The sequence below is a fragment of the Marmota flaviventris genome, chromosome 14 (genome assembly GCF_047511675.1).
Source record: "Marmota flaviventris isolate mMarFla1 chromosome 14, mMarFla1.hap1, whole genome shotgun sequence".
Lineage (NCBI taxonomy): Eukaryota > Metazoa > Chordata > Mammalia > Rodentia > Sciuridae > Marmota > Marmota flaviventris.
Genome location: NC_092511.1, coordinates 6,770,067 through 6,781,277, shown reverse-complemented (window position 1 = coordinate 6,781,277; position 11,211 = coordinate 6,770,067). Strand labels below are relative to the sequence as shown.

The 11,211-nt window shown below is 47.1% G+C and overlaps 1 protein-coding gene and 1 non-coding gene across 2 annotated transcripts; both read left to right on the top strand.

The window, feature by feature from the left end:
* The first annotated feature begins 3,197 nt into the window (after positions 1-3,197).
* Odc1 (ornithine decarboxylase 1) lies at positions 3,198-10,895 on the top strand. The gene is made up of 12 exons (XM_027937860.2): positions 3,198-3,377; positions 5,611-5,716; positions 5,806-5,939; positions 6,243-6,416; positions 6,590-6,762; positions 7,013-7,147; positions 7,257-7,338; positions 7,420-7,503; positions 9,046-9,208; positions 9,296-9,408; positions 9,491-9,705; positions 10,411-10,895. The coding sequence occupies exons 3-12, from the start codon at positions 5,838-5,840 to the stop codon at positions 10,553-10,555; spliced, it is 1,386 nt and encodes a 461-aa protein (XP_027793661.2). The 5' UTR covers positions 3,198-3,377; positions 5,611-5,716; positions 5,806-5,837; the 3' UTR covers positions 10,556-10,895.
* LOC114094721 (small nucleolar RNA SNORA42/SNORA80 family) lies at positions 4,355-4,488 on the top strand. The gene has a single exon (XR_003583121.2). It is a non-coding gene; the product is annotated as a small nucleolar RNA SNORA42/SNORA80 family (small nucleolar RNA).
* Positions 10,896-11,211: the final 316 nt, after the last annotated feature.

Below are 11,211 nucleotides of genomic sequence, written 5' to 3'. Positions count from 1 at the left end.
TGGTGAGGCAATGTGATCACGGATGTGTAAGCAGGACACAAACTCACCTTCCAGAAAGCTCCCTGTGTCAAATATTTCAATACTGCGTAAATGGATACATATACACATGCTGAGTATTCTCTTATGTTATTTCCAGTAAGGGTGACTCCCTAAAATTGTATTCACTATCTACCTTTATGAGTCCTTTCATGTAAATAACAACTAAGAAACAAATAGCACCTCCACCAGACAAGGCCTCATTTTTGGTGGTTAATGGATTTATACAGAGCTCGATTTGTAGAAGTGAGAGATTCTTAGAACAGCAGAATCTTCTGAGAGCCTATGTTTTTATTTAGCTCAACTACCCCCATTCACAGAAAGGGAGCCTGCAATCCCAGGAGGGTGGTGAGGTCTTGGGCTCTGTCATCAGCCAGGTGCTGAGTGTCCTTAAGAAATCCAGAAACAGTCCCCGGAGAGTGTTTATTGTAAATACTTTAAAATTTACATATATCCAATGTGGTTCTTGATGCTTTCATTCATTTCCTTTTCTGCTTCCCTTGCACCAAGTACAAAGATTTCACGTCCGTATAAGGGGAGATCTAGGCATTTGGCTTCACCCATTTTACAAGGACCTGTTGCTTCCCCCCCACACCCCCAGTGCTGGGGATGAAACTCAAAGCCTCACACATTAGATAAATGTTCTTCCTCTGTGCTATAGCCCCAGCCCTTGTTTTTCTTTTGAGAATAGGAAGGAAGAGGGTGAAACCCACTGGATGTACATTGAAAGACAAGAAAGTCGTGCATTTTGACTAAGGCCAGGTTTAGTTACCGCTGATTGATCTACTCAAATCCATGACTCAGTGCTGCTGCCTCTGGATCTGCAGGGCCTCTCCAAGCCACAGCCTGCTTGCAGCTGGTGGGGCCTGCACCCAGGAAGCCCTTGGGCTCCTTCCCTTGCTTTTGTTCCCCACTTGGGTCAGACCGGAAATCAGCAAAGCCTTGCCTCCCCAGGGGACACTGCAGCATGCCAGCAGGAGTTCCAAGGTCTGAGTGGCTTGGCACCAGAGGCCAGGGGTGTGGGTAATAAGCCGGGGTGGCTGATGTGTGTAGTGGACAGACAGGCCACCTGGTTCCCTGACTGAGAGCCTCTATGGTCCAATCAGTGCTTCCAAATCTAAAGTAGACTCTCCATCTTGCCATCCAGCCCTTCCTTCCATGCCAGGCTGCCGAAGGGATTCCACATTAGAGATGCCCAGTGCCCTCCTCTGGGAGGAGTCCACATACAGAGTTGGAATGATTGGCTAAAGGGAGTGCAGACAGGAATCCCTGCACTGCAGGAGACCTTCCCAGTGCCAAGAAAACTGTGTCCCTAGAACAAATGTTTCTTCACAGAGAGGGAGACACGCACTTCCTCATCAAGAACCAATCATGTCCCCTGCAGACTATGATTTGCAGGGCTCTCGGATGAGTTCTGGTGGTTAATCCCATCACTCAGGGAAGAATTCAGCTTGCCAAGGGCATAGACAATTCCTCTCTCACACCCTCAGATCCACGGGACTTGGGACCCGGTGTTTGCTTAAGGACTATGTAAAATTAAGTTTGATGAGGGTGCCCAAGAGAAAAGAGTGTAGTGCCCATCTTATCTTTTACAAAGCCTCCTGCTTCCTGCTGTTTTCCCTGTTCTTATTTCCAGGGGAGCTGTCTGCTCCCGGGAAGGAGTGGATCATTCATTCCTTCATTCATTAAACAAGTATTGACTGACTATGCCCCAGGCTGGTCCCTGGGTACCAAGGAGGCTTTTAAAAACCTTATAAAATTTTTCTTCTGTAAAGACCCTTGGGCTATCTGAGGCCCAGAGAAGGGAGATGACTTGTTGAAGACCACACAGCAAGTTGGATGCAGAGCTGGGCTGGAGCCCTGAGCTCCTCCAGGGTCCTCCTGCAGAAAAATCCTGAAAAAACTGACCTGGCCACATTTTCACTTCTATATCTCCTTACCCACGCCCTAGGGAGGGACTTATCCTGTTGGCTGGATTTTTGTCTTCAAGGGAATGAATGGTAAAAAAGAGAGAAAATAATTGCTCCAAATGCCATCAAGATCAGTCTCTGCCTGGGGAGACAGATGAGAGTGGTTAGGGATGTGAGGCAGCTTCCAGGCATGTTTTGGGACTCTCAATTTGCTGCGTGGCAGAAGTGGCTTCTGCCTATGCGTAAGACTGCTTAGACATTTTCGATATTGGGACTTTTTCAAAGCAGGCCCGCTGGAGGTGCCCCTAAAAGATTCTAGTTATTTATGAGGTCCATTGAATAGGGTGAGGCATTGGACCACTTGGTGGCTCAGGACCCCCCAAACCTCCTGCTTTACCCCTAACTTCCTTCTTTTGCTTAAGAAGTAGAGCATGCACCTTTGCATGCCACTGCTGCATGCCATCTGGTAGGACATCTCCATGTTCTATCGGCAGGGTGACCCGCCAGCACCTGGGTACCGCTAACAATCTGGTACCCTCGGCACGCCCCTCATGGCTCCTCACCGGTGAGAAGGGGAACTGCACCAGAATCACCGCTAGGTCCCTGCCACAGGCGTGTAAGTGCCGCGCAGCTGAGGCCGGCAACCCCAGGGCTGGGTCTACGAGGCCCGTGAGCCGGCCGGCGCACTCGATCTTAGATCGAGCCCGAAATTCCCTTTCTGCCTTAGCGCACGAGACATTAAACGAAAGTGGAAAAACTGTTTTGCATGCGCAGATGCTGAAATTCAGGGACGATCAACCTCTCAATTCAGCGGCGCCTAGGCGCCCAGGCGGCCGCAGGGCACAAGCCTGCGCGTGGTGCGCGTGCGCGTGCCGGCTCCGTGCCCAGGCCGGAAGGGCCTGCGGCGTGGCGCGCGTGCGCGAGCCTGCCGCAGGGCCAGGCGGGGCGCGAGGCCGGGCGGGGCGCGGGCGGGCGGAGCGCGAGGCTGCGGGCGCGGGAGGGCGAGCACGCGCGGGGCGGGCGGCACTCGGAGTCGCTGACGTTTAGCCCTCCGCGCCCCCCGCCCCCGGCGCCCGGGCCCGGGTTGGCGGTCGCCTAGCCCCCGCCCCTCCCCCGAGGCCTCCCGGCCGGAACCGATCGCGGCTGGTTTGAGCTGGTGCGTCTCCATGACGACGCGCGCAGTATAAGTAACGGCGCGGCGCGCAGTCGGCTTTGTCAGTCCCTGCAGCCGCCGCGGCCGGCCGCCCTCAGCCAGCAGCTCGGCGCCACCTCGGGCCGGCGTCTCGGGCGGGCGGGAGCGAGGCGGCTGACGGGCGCGGCGGGGGCGGCCGAGCGCTCCTCCGGCTCCGGCTCCGGCTCCGGCTCCGGCGCGGCACAGCTCGGGCGGCGGCATCTCCATGGGACCGGCCCGCGGCGCCCGGGCGCTCTGAGGTGAGCAGGCGGCGGGAGGGAGGCGCGGCCACGTGTCCGGCGGCCCGCGCCGTCTGCCGGGGACACGTGGTGGCGGAGCCGGCTGCGGGCCGTGACCTTGGCTAGACCCGTCCCGGCCCCAAGTGTCCGCGCGCTGCCGGCCCGAGGGGTCCCTGCGGCCCCCACGGGCCCCGAGCCGCGCCGGCCGGAAGCTCCGGGGGGCCCTGGGCCCCCGGCGCTGTGGGCCGCCCGCGGCAGGTGCAGGGCTCGCGGGCCCGGCTGCCCTGCGGGTTCCTCCTCTTCCTCCTCCTCTCTTCAGAGCTTTTATTTCTGCTGAGTGTACAGAGCAGGTGACACTGTCGTGGACCGCGGGAGCTGCCCGGGCGTAACCGATAACTACCCGGCCGGCCATGACTGCGGATGGCTAATTTAAGGACTCTTTGAATGACTTGGTATTTAAGGAGCCTGGCTCGGGCGGATCGGTTTCCAGAAAAGGCTGATTGTGTCGTTAGATTCCTAAATAATTTAAAGTGGGGAGCAGAGCCTTGCAGGACTGTCTGGGGAAGACGTAAGAATGTGTTGGCCTCCTTTATTCAAATCTAAAAAAGTTTGTCTGCTATTAGTACGTCTCTTCCAGCATTACTCCAATGCCAGTCGGGTCATCATTTAAAATGACTTAGCTATGCAGATGCCAAAAGGTGTTATTAAGTAAAAATTTTCGGATAAATTATTCAAGTAAATCTTTAAAAGATACAAGAAAGCAGAATACTACTGTTGTACTTCAAAGAAATAAGGCTTTCCAAGTTTAAGCTTGAGCCTTGCTTCAGAAGTTATTGCTTGAGCCCATTTAGTCAATTGAAAACGTTATATATACAGGCAAAATGAGTTTGCTGGCATTAGTCTCTTGCTTTCCCCCTAGGGGTTATTTAGGCAACTTAGGAGGCTGACAGTGCCAAGAAGTTCCTGTTAAATTGAGGTTTTAAAACAAGTTCCACCATGCATGGGTTTGGATTTATGGCAGGCCCGTCCCCCTGGGTCTCTCATAGTGTTCCATGCTAGAGCAAACTGTGGCCCCGAACCATTGCCTGGCCTCTGCCTATAGGCTGCTGGCACTGAAGAGGGTTGCACAGTGGAGAAAAGAAAGCCCTACCTGGCAGAAAATTTTAAAGATTCAGTAATTTAAAGAAAACTCATTTGCTAACATCACATTCTGTGATGCCCAAGGACAGTGGCTTTTATTACTAACCTGATGTTATTGCTTTTTTGTAAATTAATAGTTAGCCAGAAACTACTCCCAAATGGTTATCATTCATAGCTAAGCGAACATTAGAGGGTCTATGAAGACAGTTGGAGTTTCTAGAATTGCTATTTTGGTAGCCGTCACTGGTTCAAGACTATTGTTTGGGTTTTGTTTTGTTTTGTTTTGTCTTTTTACATAATTGCAACTATATCTTATACTGATTTGAAATATTAAAAAAGATTTTTTTCAGCAATGTGGCATGAAAATTCATTCATGAAATTCTTGTAAAATTTATGAGTACTTTTAAGTTGAGCACTCTGGATATTCCTGGTTACTGAAATTATTGTACATCGACTTGGTTAAGCTGGGTGAGGTGGCACATTCTTTAATCCCAGTGACTCATGATGGCTAGGTCAGGAGGGTCTCCAAGTTTGAGCCCAGTGTGATAGTTTAGCCAGACCCTGTCTCAAAATGAAAATAACTCTGCTGGAGATGCAGATCAGTGGTAAAGCACCACCGGGTTCAATGCCTAGTACCAATACCAAAGAAAAACTTTGTGGAGGTAGGAAATGGCAGGATTTTTTGGACTGCATATAGTTGCTATAATGTTCTTTTAAGTTTCTAAAGAGTTTAAACAGCTCTGAAATAAGAAAACTGACATAAAGCTTGTATCTGTATCAGTAATCTAAGTACAGACAAGCCTCTGAAACCTGCGTTCTACAATTGTTTTTTGGCACAAATGTTTGAAATGCTTCTTCTGAGATGTGCCATTATTATATGTGGAATTTTAGTGTGCTGCTTTAAAAAACTTAGTTTTGAATCTGGTGGTTTTCAGATACTGCAGAGGTTTATGGGATCGTGTCACACCTAGGAAAAAGAGAGGTTCACACATCATTGAGTGGTCTACTTAGACTGGGTGCTTGATTCTGTGTCTCATATGCTGTCATAATGCCTGGTCCATCAACTTGATGAGATTCTAAGGTAGACAGAAATTCTCATGTGTTTCTGTTTCAGAATATTTCCACTGCTGGACCGAGGACACGGGGTTTGGAATTCCTGGAGAATTACCTTTGAGAGAAGCTGGAAATAATTTCTTTAAATTTCATCTCTTAGTTTCCATGTAAGTATTCAACTTGTAATTTTGTTACAGATTCATCTTAAGATTGTATTGCTGTGGCTTCTGAGTTAATTTTTTCACCCTGTTTGCAGCTTGTTGCATTTCTGAGGCATATCCAGGAGCCATGAACAACTTTAGTAATGAAGAGTTTGACTGCCACTTCCTCGATGAAGGCTTTACTGCCAAGGACATTTTGGACCAAAAAATTAATGAAGTGTCTTCTTCTGTAAGTATGGAAGCCCCCCCCCCCCCCCCCCAATGGCAGCAGCTGAGAGTGCTGGGCCAGCGGGGAACTTGGGTCTTGGAAAGGAAATGAGGTGCCGTATACGTGACTTGTTGGGGATTCAGAATTTTAATTAACTATAGATTGTGACTCAGATTTTTAATTAACTATAGATTGTGACAATGGTGGTAGCCTGTCAGTGACTATACGAGTAGAATTCATCCAACGTATGGAAAGAAGGGAGGCTGCATGTTAATTAGAATATTGCAAGGCGGCTAATGAGTTCCTGTATCCACTTCATTTCAGGACGATAAGGATGCCTTTTATGTCGCAGACCTTGGAGACATTCTAAAGAAACATCTAAGGTGGTTAAAAGCTCTTCCTCGTGTTACCCCCTTTTATGCAGTCAAATGCAATGATAGCAGAGCCATAGTGAAGACCTTAGCTGCCATTGGGACAGGATTTGACTGTGCTAGCAAGGTAAGCAAAGGTAGCAGGGTTCCCAGATATTTCTATAAAATGATCCTGCAGGCCAGAGTTTTTCTTGGGCATTAAATGCTAACGAAGGGTGCTCACAGGACACCTTTGCATGCTTTTGTTTATTGTACTTATTAGCTGTGTATGTATAGCATGACACCAGTCTTCTGTTTCAGACTGAAATACAGTTGGTGCAGAGTCTCGGAGTGCCTCCGGAGAGGATTATCTATGCAAATCCTTGTAAACAGGTGTCTCAAATTAAATATGCTGCCAGTATTGGAGTCCAAATGATGACTTTTGACAGTGAAGTTGAGTTGATGAAGGTTGCCAGAGCACATCCAAAGGCAAAGTGAGTTACCCTCCATTGAGGCATTTGAGAAGGGTAGGCATTATAGGTTCTTGTCATGCAAACTTAAATTTCCAATTATTCTGTTTTTATGCTGGAGTAAAAAATAGGTTGAATTCTTAGGTGATGAGTATAACTATGTTAGATACAACCAACCACGAAGTAACAGCTGATATTTAGGGCGGGTTTTGTGTAATTTGACCATAGCTCTTAGTGATCTGTCATGAGATTTGATATGCTTTCCTTGTTCTAGGTTGGTTTTGCGGATTGCTACTGATGATTCCAAAGCAGTCTGTCGTCTCAGTGTTAAATTCGGTGCCACACTCAAAACCAGCAGACTTCTTTTGGAAAGAGCTAAAGAATTAAATATTGATGTCATTGGTGTCAGGTAAGATCTTGGTGTCAGCAGCTGAAATGTTTAAGTAGTGTCAGTTTTACAGGCTTTTACCTACTGTTTGGAGAAATAGAAAGAGCGTCTCGTGTCCTTTTATTCACAGCTTTCACGTGGGGAGTGGCTGCACTGATCCTGAGACCTTCGTGCAGGCCATCTCTGACGCCCGCTGTGTCTTTGACATGGGAGTGAGTACAGAGTCTTAGTGAAGTTGGGCAGGTGTGTCAGCAGATCTGGTTGTGTGACCTCTTGAATCTTCTTGGCTCTAGGCTGAGGCTGGTTTCAGCATGTGTCTGCTGGATATTGGTGGTGGCTTCCCTGGATCTGAGGATGTGAAGCTTAAGTTTGAGGAGGTAATTTCTGACAGATTACACAGTAGTTGTTTTTTAGCAAGTGCCTTCTTAAAATTATTCAAAGCCTAAATTAAAAAAAAAATTTTTTAGTTGTAGATGGACACAATATCTTTATTTTTATGTGGTGCTGAGGATTGAACCCAGCACCTCACACATGGGAGGTGGGCACTCTGCCACTGAGCCGCAACCCCAGCCCTCAAAGCCTAAATATTTTAACTAGTACCAAAGGGGCTAAACAAGCATGAAAATCAATATCTTTAGTGTTAATATTTTGAGTGACTTGTGTTATTTAAAATTGTACTAAATACCATTTTCTAAACTAAGCTTTCCCAGAATTTTTGGGTTGTTATTGATTACTACATTAACAAATGCTGTGGTGGCGTATGCCTGGAAGCTCAGTGATTTAGGAGGCTGGGGCAGGAAGATTACAAGTTTGAGGCCAGTCTCTGCAATTTAGCAAGACCCTGTCTCAAAAAACTGAGGATGTAGCTCAGTGGTAATGTCCCTGGGTTCATTCCCCAATACTGGGGCCGGGGTTGGGGGGATGCTACTGTGGCTGGTCAGAATGGCACATGTCTGTAGTCTAAATGACTTAGGAATCTGCAGGAGAATTACAAATTCAAGGCCAGCTTGGAAAACTTAAAAACTTAAGTTTTTTTCAAGTAAAAGAAGACGGGAGGTAGACCTCAGGAGTAGAGTGCCCTGGGTCCAGTCGCCATTATGGCAGAAGAGGAGCAGAAGTGCAGCTGTGCAGATAGTGGCAGAGAAGGCGAGCAAGCAACCTAGGTGTGCCTTGCTAGACTTGGCACAATCTAAATATTTATAGTCCTTTAGGAAGCCAAGCTGTAATGTGACGCTTGAGTTGCTAAAGTAAATATGCATTGTTATTTGTAGAGGTGAGTGAAGGCAGAATGGAAAGGTTTTGACCTTGTGGCATGCATACTATTTGATAAAGTCATATCCATAACTTTTTGGTGGGGCCATCTAACTCAGGTTGTGCCTACTCAGCTAGTGTCATACCACTGAGCTATATCTGTAGTCTTTTTGTTTTTGTTTTTAAATATTTGTTTTTTAGTTGTAGTTGGATACAATACATACCTTTATTTTATTTATTTATATATGGTGCTGAGGATCGAACCCAGGGCCTCGCACCTGCTAGGCGAGCACTTTACCACTGAGCCACAACCCACATCCCCCATCCCTAGTCTTTTTGAGACTGGGCCTTACTGTGTTGCCAGGCTGTCCTTGAACTTGGTGATCTTCCTGCTTTAGCCTCCCAGGTTACTGGAGTTACAGGTATGCGTCACTGCTTGGCCCCTAACATCTTAAAAGGGCAGAGATGGTACTCAGAGGGGAATCACCCAAGTGAAATAACAGGGATACACAGACTGGTTTCCAGGGAGATTTTTTTTTTTTTAATTTTTTGCTTCTGCTGGTGCCTGCTCTTGTCATGTCCTGTTACTGTTACTCACAAGGCGCTGTGATCTTTCTCCTCCATGTGAACTCTTCATAATAAATGGCTGCTCTGTGTCACTCTTTTAGATCACCAGTGTGATCAATCCAGCACTGGACAAATACTTTCCATCAGACTCTGGAGTGAGAATCATAGCTGAACCAGGAAGATATTATGTTGCTTCAGCTTTCACGCTTGCAGTTAATATCATTGCCAAAAAACTTGTATTAAAGGAACAGACAGGCTCTGATGGTATGTATGATGGTCAGGGTGAATTGTTGCACATAAAACTGAAAATTGGAAGAAAAAGTAGTAATTAAGGCTAATCTGTTTTTCTAGATGAAGATGAGGCAAGTGAACAGACCTTTATGTATTATGTGAATGACGGAGTATACGGATCATTTAATTGCATCCTTTATGATCATGCACATGTAAAGCCCCTGCTGCAGAAGGTAATTTGTGAACATGCTGTCTAAAGCAATGAGGATATTTGATAAACGAGTATAATTAAGCAATAATTTTTTTATCACATAGAGACCTAAACCAGATGAGAAGTATTATTCATCCAGCATATGGGGACCGACCTGTGATGGCCTTGATCGGATTGTCGAGCGCTGTGACCTTCCCGAAATGCATGTGGGTGATTGGATGCTTTTTGAAAACATGGGTGCATACACTGTTGCTGCTGCTTCTACTTTCAATGGATTCCAGAGGCCAACTATCTATTATGTGATGTCCGGACCAACATGGTGAGTAGAAATCATGCATGTTTATGGTTTTAACAAGAGTAGGTACCTGGGCTGAGCATGTGTCTTGGTGGTAAGAGTTTTGCCTAGCATGCACAAGGCATCTTGGTGCAGTGCTTAGCAGAAGCCCCCCCAAAAGAAAATCTCTTCAGTATCACTGTGTATTCAGGTTTTCAGATAATTTTGAAGAAATGCTTTTTTTTTTTTGTGGTGCTGGGGATTGAACCCACCAGGGCCTTGTGCATATGAGGTAAGCACTCTACTGGCTGAGCTATAACCCTAGCCCAGAAATGCTTGTTTTAAAAATACACTGCCCTGGCACAGTGGCTCATGCCCCTCAGGGGGTAAGGCAGGAGGATCACAAATTTGAGGCCAGCCTTTCGCAACTTAGTGAGACCCTGTCTCAAAATTCAAAGAGCTGATAATGTAACTCAGTGGTAGTGTGTCCCTGAGTTCAATTTCCAGTACAGGAGGTGGGGGTAGAGGGGAGGCCTGTGGATGTAGTTCAGCGGTAGAGTGCTTCCCTGGCATGTGCAGCGCCCTGGGTTTAATTCCCAGTACTTCAACAAATAACCAAGAATAAACATTGAATTACTTCCTGAGAGTGTAAGAGACCAAGGACGTGCTGTCATGGATGAGTTACTCTCATGGTGCCTGCCCAGGTAGAAGTGACTGGGGTTTTGAATGTGCTCCTTCTTTGTCTCTCAGGCAGTGCATGCAGCAAATCCAGAACCATGGCTTCCCACCCGAAGTGGAGGAGCAGGACGTTGGCACTCTGCCCGTGTCTTGTGCTCAGGAAAGCAGCATGAAACGTCACCCGGCAGCGTGCGCCTCCACTAGTATCAACGTGTAGATGCCGCTCTGTAGCTGTTCACTACAGATTTAGCTTAAGTTAAGGGATCTGGGGGGACCATTTAACTTAATTACTGCTAGTTTTGAAATGTCTTTGTAAGAGTAGGGTTGGCACAGATGCAGCAATACGGACGACTAGAAGATGGGGTCACACTTATCTGTGTTCCTATGGAAACTATTTGAATATTTGTTTTATATGGATTTTTATTCACTTTTCAAACAAGCTACTAAAGAGTGCCCCCTCAGCTGCCCAGCAAGCATTTGTAGCTTGTACAGTGGCAGAATATGGGCCAAAAGCTTAATGTTGTGACCTGTTTTGAAAATAAAGTATCTTGAAATAATTAGGTCTTGGGATTTGTGCACTGTGTCCATTCCAGGTGGTTAGAGGATCCTGTATTGCAGATTCTCATGATGGATCTAATCTGTACTAGGTAGAGGGAAATGGATGGATGGTCCAAGACCACACCCTTTGGACCCTGCACATCTGTCCACCCTGAGTGTTTGTAGCTGGCTGTGGATGGACTTGGGTGCCCAGAGCCTTTTGAGGGATACAATATGCCTGCCTGCCCTATCGTAGCCAATGCCCAAGGGAGGGACATGAGGCCCTTCGAACCTTGCCTACAGAAACTACAGGTGTTCCCCTTTCCACCTTGATTT

Bases quoted from the DNA above. Each gene is read 5' to 3' on its own strand.
- Odc1 (XM_027937860.2), top strand. From the start codon at position 5,838: ATGAACAACTTTAGTAATGAAGAGTTTGACTGCCACTTCCTCGATGAA. The intron at 6,417-6,589 runs GTAAGCAAAGGT...CTTCTGTTTCAG, and splicing joins GATTTGACTGTGCTAGCAAG to ACTGAAATACAGTTGGTGCA. The intron at 7,504-9,045 runs GTAATTTCTGAC...TCACTCTTTTAG, and splicing joins TGAAGCTTAAGTTTGAGGAG to ATCACCAGTGTGATCAATCC.